Below are 10079 nucleotides of genomic sequence, written 5' to 3' on the forward strand. Positions count from 1 at the left end.
GAACAAAGAAATTGCAAATGCAACAAAGAAACCAAATGAAAGCAAAAGAAACCACAAAGAAATACAAAAGCAAACCAAATCTCCTAAAAGAGGAGGTCGGTGGCCTAGGCCACCTTGTTTGAGTTCATAGCTTGGGGTCATGTAGATATATCTAAGACCCACAACTAACACTCAACATTTAAACTCACTAGTCACTTGATTGACAAATAGAGAACTGTTTTGGTTTCCTAGCTATATGCATAATGGGGGAGGGATAGCTCAATCATTTAAACCGCATTCCCCTATGTCCATGCCTACCTCCCAACACAAGATATATGCTATAAGTAATGGTGTAGGCGCACGGCGGTCATGCGACATTCGATGAATCTATGAGATTTAGCTCATACCTCAACTCAATAAACCTCTTATCGTCCAACAACTTGGTGAAGATATCCGCCAATTGATCCTTAGTGCCAATGAATGAGAGTACAATATCACCTCTTACAATATGATCTCGAATAAAATGGTTCCGGGTCTCAATATGCTTCGTCTTCCCATGGAGCACTGGGTTGCAGGCGATCTTCATAGGGCTCTTGTTGTAACATAGAAGAGGCACTTGCTATAGTTGAGTCCGTAGTCTTCCAATGTTTGCCTCATCCACAACACTTGAGCACAACAATTCGCCACGGCAATGTACTCGGCCTCAACGGTATAGATAGAGACGCATTTTTGCTTCTTCGACGACAAACACCCCAATGAGCGCCAAAGAAAGTGATATGCACCGTAGGTAGACTTCCTATCAAGTATGCAAGTCTTGCATTGTAAAATTTAGGAAAGAATTAATTGAATGATCGGTGAATCATTCAGAGTGCAGATATTATCTACATCGGCGCATGTCGGACATTCCCCCAAATATCTTGTACATTTTTTCGATAAAGGATGCTTTATTACTTTAAAAAGCAATTACATCCATCCTCTGCATAACCAGGAAGCACACAGCCGTTTTGTTGTCTCAAGTCAAAAATATGATAAAAAAAAACTAGGCGAGATACTTATCGGGACGATAAATCATATGACGCCTAAGGTGTAGGTGGGGCTTCTATCCATAGACTATGCTGCCACCCATGTAGGGAAAAAGTATCCCTCGCCGTAGCCTCCAACCGTGTACGGACCTTCGTAAATAGGTCTCGGTTCTCCACTCGCTGAAGAGGTAACCACGAACGGAGAATACATGTACATCTGTAGATGACCTGCAACAAAGAACAATTTTTATTATTAAAAATCTTGTCATTTCTACATAGCCAAAGCGCCCAGATAACTGCTAGCGCCCCCACCCTAAGAAGCAACTTAAACCTTGAATCGATACCATGAAGCCAATTGCCAAAGACATTGGCGACACTAGTCGGAGGATACAGGGTAGACGCTACTTGGATGACTGACCACATAGATCTCGCAAACTGGCACTGGAAGAATAGGTGTTTAATGGTTTCATCCTGATGACAAAAAACACACTGTGTTCTTCCGTGCCAATTTCGCTTAACAAGATTGTCTTTGGTGAGAATAACCCCACGACGAAGATACCATCCAAAAAAATTTAATTTTAATGGTATCTTCATCTTCCAAATCTTCTTATTGTTATCAACTGGTAAATCAGAAAGAAGGATCGCATTGTATAATGATTTTACAGAAAAGGTACCATCTACATGAAGATTCCATCTAAATTCGTCTGGTTCAGGCGATAGTTGAATATCTCCAAGCCGGTGAATTAGGGTATTCCATGCCACAAGCCTTTGTCCAAGTAAAACCCGTCTGAACGTCACATTCGGAGGTGAGGTAGCCATTACTGTGGCAATGGTATCACCTTGGCGACGAACAATCCTATACAAAGCAGGATACTGTTCACTTAAGGGTGCATTGTCTAGCCAAGCATCTTCCCAGAACCGTATTTGTGCTCCATTCTTGATCAAGAAAGTACCATGACGAAAAAAGACATTTTTTGTCGCTATAAGACCAGCCCAGAAGTTTGAATCCCCAGGTTTCCAAACCACTTGGGATAATGTCTTCGAGCCGATATACTTTCTCCGAAGAATAGTTTGCCAAATCCCATCCTCGGTAAGTAGCTTAAACAGCCATTTACCCAGTAGAGCTGAATTCTTGACCTCCAGGTCATGAACCCAAGCCCTCCTTGATCTTTGGGACTACAAACTATACTCCATTTAACCAGTCGATATTTCTTTTTCTTGCTATCCCCTTGCCAAAAGAATCTGGATCGATAATAATCGAGTTTATGCAGAATTCATTTCGGTAGAATGAAGAATGATAACATGTACAGTACCATATTTGTTAGTACCGAATTAATGAGTACCAATCTTCCTCCCAGGAACAATAATTTACCTTTCCAACTACTTAGGCGTTTTTGTAATCTTTCTTCCACTATTTTCCATTCCGCAATTGTAAGTCTCCGATAATGAATCGGAATACCCAAATAACGAATAGAAAATTGGCCTTGCCCACAACCAAACAACTCTGTATACAGAGCTATCATTTTGGGCATCACCGAAACAGAACAATTCGCTTTTATGGAAATTGATTTTCAATCCCGACAACTGCTCAAAAGCCACTAGAATTAATTTCAAGTTTTGAGCTTTTTCAAGATTGTGATCCATAAAAAGAATTGTATCGTCGGCATACTGAAGGATTGATAAACCACCATCAACCAGATGTGAAATCACACCTTCAATCTGGCCATCAGACTTGGCCCGCTCTATGAATATAGCCAGCATATCTGCTACAATGTTAAACAATATCGGTGATAACGAATCCCCTTGGCGTAACCCTTTTCGTGTTTGGAAATAGTGGCCGGTAAATATCTTGTACATGGACCATGACTCCCGTGGACTCACTTTCCTTTGCCTGCAGGTTGCAGCGGCGAATCTAGGGAAATGGTGTTACACGAAACGCATGGTATGATGTGTACACAAAGTTTTGCCTCATAAATGGACGTGAGTCAAGGGGCAATCAATAGTTTTACCAGAAAGTATCTGAGAAATAGGAAATGTGGGCCAAGAATGTATATGTGCTAGGTTTTCAGTTGCGTATGTGTTCTGCGTGTCTAAATATGCGTATGCTAGTTAATCTTGGAAATTGCTATGTCTTGTTTTATGCTTGTATTAAATTAATGCGAAAACTGCTAATTATTTTAACAATTATTAGGAGAACCTGACACCAATATCTAACAATTCTATTTTGGCATTATACCATTGTTTAGTTGAGGTTGAGGAAAATTTGATGATAAGCGTCTGTAACATGGGTTGCTATTCAGAAACTAGACGTGCGGAGTAAAAAATAACAAAAGGAAACAACAATATCTGTACACATTTTCTACCTGCCCAAGATGGCTAATTAACCTATCTCTGGCTTCAACTGCAGTGTATCCATCGCTTGTCAGCGTCTCGAGTTAGTACAGGGTTGGCGAAAGAGGTCAGTAAGGTGTGGTGCATGCATCCGACTGTGCCGCGCCATCCGATCGACGCATCTCTGGCTTAGAATGCAAGCTCCACTGATCAATCACAGTTCCACCGTATATATGCAGAAATCGATCAGCTGAGCTCTTGCTTGCAGAGAGGGCAAGAGGAGATGATCCTCAGCCACCTATCCACGCATTTCAGGTGGAACATGTGTGTGCACGGCAGCTGCCTCACCTCCTCCTTCTCCCTGTATTGCGCCAGGCATATGCAGCATTCCTGCAAGAAGTTGCCGGTGAATCAATCGATTTTAAGAAGATAATAGAGAACATTTTGTTGTTGCTGTGAAGTGTGAACTGGCACAATTTCCAGAGAATGCTACACGATGTATTACTGAACAAGTAGGTATGCCGAATGTTCAGCTAATCTAGGATGGGAGAAAAAAAAAACACTCCATGTTTGCTATGTTGCTAAATAACAGGGAGATGCTTGTGATCTTAGGCACCGTACCAAAAGGCAAAGTTAGCACTTCTTATCTTAGTATCGCCCAAAAAGGAAGCATGTACGAGTTGCTCGCGCACGTTTATCACTTTTTGGGATACCATTATAAGTTTAGGTCGCCAATGTTTGGTGAATTCCGGCTACCCTCTTTTACTCCATTTCCCGTCATCACCTAAAATGAACGCTGCTATCTTTGCTTCTACTTATCCAAATCAGGACATGTGCCTGAAAATCTGCAGAGAAAATGCGCGTAAAATTGACATGAACTCACTTGATCGTCGTGCTCGCGATCTCTGGGCGCGTCCATCTCCTTGAACCGCCACCGCGGCAGCTCGTCCAGCTGCTCGTCGGAGGCGCCCCGGCCGACGGAGGCGGAATTCATGTTGTACCCGAGCGCGTACCCGACGGCCGGGACGAAGCAGCAGAGTAGGAGGAAGAGGAGGAATGGGAGCGAGTATACGACGGCGTTCCACGCTAGCAGGCCGATGCAGAGCGCGTACAGCCTCGGCGCGCGGTGGAACGACCCGAGCCGCGCGTCGAACACCCACACGTTGCCCATCACGAACCACATCGCGAAGAAGAGCTCCAGGAACGCCCTAGCCTTGTTCATCAGATACGAGCTGTTCCTGCAATTGGTGCACAAGAATTCGTCAAGAGACTTAAATCTGTACTGTTAAATTTTGGAGCTATGCGGAAAATTAAGGTGTCAAGCCTGAACCTTAGAGCGTCACTGGCACCGTGCATCTCAGGGTCGTCGCCACGGCCGGCGGCAGCCGAGGAATGCCGGTGTCGCCAATAGAGAAGCGGGAGACTAAGCACGTTACCAACGTTGTACGCGGCGACCCAGAGCCTGAGCGGCCACGCGGGGCGCTCCTTGGGGGAGGTGGCCACGATGGCTGTGGTGATGGCCATCTGAGCGACGATCACACCGAGCTCGAAGGCGAGCCAGCCGGCGGAGTTGAAGGGGTTCGATCCCAGGTCGGACCTCGGGCCGTTCTGGTACTGGTACACCCGCCTCAGGAAGATGAACCACCGCGCCCTCGACATGCGCGCCACCGCCCGCATGGTGAAAGCGGAGACCCTACCGCTGCCGCCGCCACGGCCTGTTCCGGACGTCGCCAACGAGGACGACGACGAAGCGGACGGCATGATGGTGGTCGGTCGTGGGGAGGAGGGGCATTGGCATGGTTGGTTTCGCGCCTAAATGGGCGGGGAGGGAAGAGGTGAGTTGGGTTCGATCGAGATGGTGACCAATAATCTAACGGCTTTGCTTTCGCGCCAAGAGTGGAGGGGCTGAACGAAGAAAAAACGGTTGGCCTAACCGTCTTCTTCCCGCCATATGCTTCCTCCTGGCTCCTCTCAGGCACTGGCTTGTGTCTGGTTTTGTGTAGGCAGAAAGCAAGCAGAGCAATCTGGTTACGGTGGGTGGATGACTTGGCTCCCTCGACCAAGATTAACTGCTACTAATTAAATCCTGCAAAAGATCCTAATTAGTTGACTGTTTTCTTTTGGATAATGATTATATGACTATAGGTCAATCGATTTAGCAATATTTATTTCTCAGTCAAAATCAGTAAGGTTTCATCAAGTTTTGCTCATCCTTTTGTACCTGTACAGATCCTGGTATTGACCACACAATTGTTAGCATTGACTTAGCAAAAACTATTTCTAGACACAACAAAACCATTTCTTTGGGATACTACTAGTAGTGGGCTTGTTTCTAAACGTCGAAATTACGGAGGCAACTTGTATGAGATCTAGGCATCATGTGCGATCAAAGGATCAACTATTTTGGACCATTAGATGTGGAACATGTGATACAGATTGCATTTCTGGAGTTGGTGGAACATTTTGCAAATAAGACCTTGTTGTTCTCTAAATTGTGGTTCTGTACCCTCCCATTACCATCAGGTTTCTTTCTAACTCTAGTTCCCAAATCAGAGGACAGCGACTGCGGTAGCTCTAGATCTTGTACCAGTTCATCCCCAGCTGGTGCCAAAGAATATCGAGATAGACATCGACGATCCTTTCCTCACCCCTTCTCTCTTGTGGCGGCAATTGAGTCCTGCGGACGGTAGCTACCAATTTTCTCTTCTCAGATACCAATTTTATGGAGGTTCATTATTTTAGTTCTGGAGCTGAAACAATCAATTCATGGTTTTGCCGACGGTGGCTACCAATTTCCTCTTCTCAGATACCAATTCATGCTTGGGAACCAGGTGACTGCAGCAGATGGTGCGTCGTGGATGACTAGTGTGGCATGCTCTTGAAGGGTATACATATGCGTTGGTTTGATCCCGCCCATACAGCCGAACAAGGCCCGAGAATTGGGTGATGGCAACACAACGTCTGCGACTTCATTGGTTTGATGTTCACAATGGTATAAGTTGTTCCACGACGGAACAATAGCCGAGTATGGTAGATACATGCTCGTTACCTTCAGAGAAACCGTTGCCTTCAGAGAAAGCGCCAATTTCCCGTCTATTGATAACTCATGGGAGGTGCTCCATCGACATGAAAGTTAACGCTGCCTTGGTACGATCTGGTCCCTAATGCCGAACATGCCTTGGTGGGGAACTGCGTACGGTAGCGATGTAGACATTCTTGTTTGTTCTGGGTTGTTCCAAATGTTGCTGGTGCGACGGGGAACAAGCACAATTGCCTTCAGAGAAAGCGCTTGTTCCTTGTCTATTGGTGACGGAAGAGAGGTCCTACTCCCTGCTATAAATATCTATATGGGCAACAAGTGTGTGATTACAATGATATATATTGTGAGACCCTGAAGTCTCCTATAGGCCGCCTTATAAAGGCGCTCAGACATAGGGTTGCATGGGAGAATCCAAGTTGAATCTAATACAAAATCTTAGATCCTGCTTGTTTGGGCTGAAGCTGCAACTTCTACTGCTTTTGGGGTCTTAGAAGCAGAAGCCCAGCCAAACACTTAACTTTTAGATATGGGCTTTTATCTTCCAGGAGATGCCGCTGTTGTCGACCACCTCTTGAGTCTTGACCCCTTCTCCCGTACGAACTACTGCTGCCAGCGCAAGGTGTTTGAACCCAATATCCAGCTGCAACGAGCAGCTGCAGTTAACTGAAAAATACTAGTACTATTACTCACGAGTCACATGCACAATTCGATTAATCTCAACTGAAAAGTAGTATAGTAGCCACACGCACAAATTTCCATCTTCTCTTGTAACTTGGTTTGCATGGAAAAGAAAATACAAACAGTTCTGGTAGAACAAAATGTGCTTTTACACGCACAGTTGTTGGCCGTCTGTCAAAGAGTCACCGAATATTTTTATTTTCAGTTTTCCAAAATCAAATTTTGTTGATTAATATTTTTAAGATAGTATTTATTAGTATTTAATACAGAATTTAAATATCATCTTCAGCATACAGCGGTAGGGGTATTTCAGACAATCACCACCAGCTAGATGTCCACCAGCCGTCCTAAAAGCAGTTGCCAAACACCATTTTTACATCTCATCAGATGTCCAGCTGCTTCTCAAACTCTACCAGCTCCAGCTGCTTCTCGTTCAGCTGCAGCCCAAACAAACATGCACTTAGATTAGCATAATGACATATTGTCTTGTTCACCAAGGAACTGCCTTACCTAAGGCGGTTTGAATACCGCCTTGCATAGTCAATGTTGGACTTCCACCTTGGTCTAGAATCAACTGGGTTGTCCGTTTGTGCCATGGGCCATGGGGCTGCATCTATGAAGCACACAGACTTGCCACTATGACACTCTATTGCGGGCCATTTTGTATATGCCTAATAGGTGATAAGAACACATGTGAATTTCAAAAGGGATAAATACTAGACCACTCGAATAGATGCCGCATGTTTTTATTTATTTTCTATTTTCTACCTGTTTTTTAATACACGTGAACTTTTTTTTCATTGTATGACCATTATGTTTCATGTACATGAAATTATTAATATGATATATGAACATTTTTATGATATGTAGGAAACACTAGTATTATAACATATGAGCTTTTTTGACATGTATAAACATTTATTCATATTGAAAAAAAATATTGACATACGTCACCTTTTTCTACTCTCACAACTTACCTTTTTATTTATCAAGCCAACTTATTAAAAAGTAAAATATCTTGACATGATTGCATTCTCTCTTTTCTTTCTAAAAATAATGTATTATATTTATTTAAATTTGGAGAATCTAAATCAGACAAGTCTAAGACATCTTTTGTAGCCTGGAAAAAACATAAAAATTAGAGCGAAAACATAACGTATCTGCAAATGGGCCGCGCACGAGGATTATGCTCTAAATCCAGAACAAAGCACGAGACATCGTGAATCAATGGAGGCCCATAGAATAAGGCAGATATATGGGCCAATTAATACAGGAGGCCCCCCGACCACGATATTTCCGTTGGAAACCCGTTGTTGTCTGCTTGACTTAATTTGTGTACTTGGGCGACACTGCGACTAGTGCCACTGTTCAATTAGTTATGGGCCGTTAAAAAAAAGGTTTATAGGCTACTCAGAAGCTTTACCTGCAAATCGCTTCCACACATTTCAAAGTAAGAACGTAACAAAATGTTGGTTCACTGTTCGGGTGTGGGCGTGTGGCAAAGGCAACTAGCATGAACCGACTGCTTCCCTAATTGATCAGAATCTCATGCGGGTATAAAGATCACTTTTTTTTTTTCCAAAATAGAGGCGAAGTCTCAGCCTCTGCATCAATTGATGCATGCAGCTTTTATTACTTTGTAATAAAATTGCAAGTTGCGTATTATTAGAAAAACAGTTTGTTAACTAGAAGTAACTTGTTGAATTGCGAAGCTAGGATGACCCCGGTGACGTAGATTTTTGTTTTGGCTGGCAAGAAAGTTAAGGAGACCACAAAGGAACCAAGACAGTGAGAGGGAAGGGAGAAAACGGGATCATGTGCATTTTTTTCCCGTGGACAAGGGAACATACTCTAGGCCCCAAGAAAACGACCGTCAAAAATAGGTTTGACGTGCACTACAATGGCATGAAGATAATAGAGATCCTGTTGGATACTGGCATGTTGCAAAAGAGAACAAGGGCACGGTATTCCGTCAATTATCATTTGTCAATACTCTTGACATTTTTAGCTACTTGCCGCTCTCGGTCATGGTCAGCTGCATGTAACGATCGAGCCACTTGCAAGACAAGTAAAAATACTAAAATGTTTCTTCCGAGATAACTTTTTTTTGCGAAACATAGTACAATCTAGATGCTCACACATACGTACATACACTCATCTATATGAACGCACACATGCAAACTCTACCTCTATGAGCATCTTCGAGAGACTGCATCCAAGAAACTGATCCGGTGAGTCTTGAGATTGACGAAATCACCACATGTGTCTCGCTGTCGATGGAAACGTCGCTTCCCACTGAAGAAAATTCCGTCTTGATAAGACACCAAAGTATCAAATTTAAGATATAAACTCTGGTAGGCTGGAGACAACTTGATTACCTTAGTTGTGGATATTATGCATTTTTGTGGCCTTCCTTCCACAAACTACAAACTCTCGAACAAAATCAGAGTCAATATTTTTTTCATTCGAAAACACAGTCATACTACTAGGTCATTTCGAGTTACTTTGAGTAGCATTAACCTTTCATTCCAACCCAAGATAATTGTCGCAATAAATCAATATTATAAGTTTTTACTGTGTTTGATATTTTTAGAAACCGTCCATCCATCTTGAGCTGAAAGTGATAGGAATCAAACTGACGGAACCAAAAGCGTGGGACCGGAACCAAAATCATGTGGAACCGATACCTCTAAATATTTTACGGAAATTGTAAAAAACGAACGACCTTTCGATCAGCCAAACCATCGGATTAGCCTGCACAACAATTGAGCATATCCCCTCTCTCTCTCTACTACTTCCAGAAAAGACTTGCCTTCTGTGGCGACTCATCATTGACCCTCACCTTAGTTTGACCTTTCCCATTACTGGCCTCCCTCCCCCCCCCCCCCCATCGCCGGCGACCATGGTGGTTGGCGGTGAGAGAGAGGGAGGTCTGGAGTAGTGTAGATAGTAGTCCACCCACCGGGAAACGCAAGAATGAACCTGCCGGCATGTGCTCCGGCCACAAGTCTGTCTCCCATTGGTTGATC

General features: G+C 43.6%; 1 protein-coding gene across 1 annotated transcript; it reads right to left on the reverse strand.

Annotated features, from left to right (window-relative positions):
- Window positions 1-3111: 3111 nt before the first annotated feature.
- On the reverse strand, window positions 3112-5093 carry LOC124667966 (E3 ubiquitin-protein ligase At4g11680-like). The gene is made up of 3 exons (XM_047205183.1): window positions 4663-5093; window positions 4216-4570; window positions 3112-3722 (listed from the first exon to the last, which is right to left on the reverse strand). Exons 1-3 carry the CDS (start codon window positions 5091-5093, stop codon window positions 3579-3581), a joined length of 930 nt encoding a protein of 309 aa, XP_047061139.1. The 3' UTR covers window positions 3112-3578.
- Between the last annotated feature and the right edge of the window lie 4986 nt (window positions 5094-10079).

Source organism: Lolium rigidum, chromosome 6 (assembly GCF_022539505.1).
Source record: "Lolium rigidum isolate FL_2022 chromosome 6, APGP_CSIRO_Lrig_0.1, whole genome shotgun sequence".
Classification (NCBI taxonomy): domain Eukaryota; kingdom Viridiplantae; phylum Streptophyta; class Magnoliopsida; order Poales; family Poaceae; genus Lolium; species Lolium rigidum.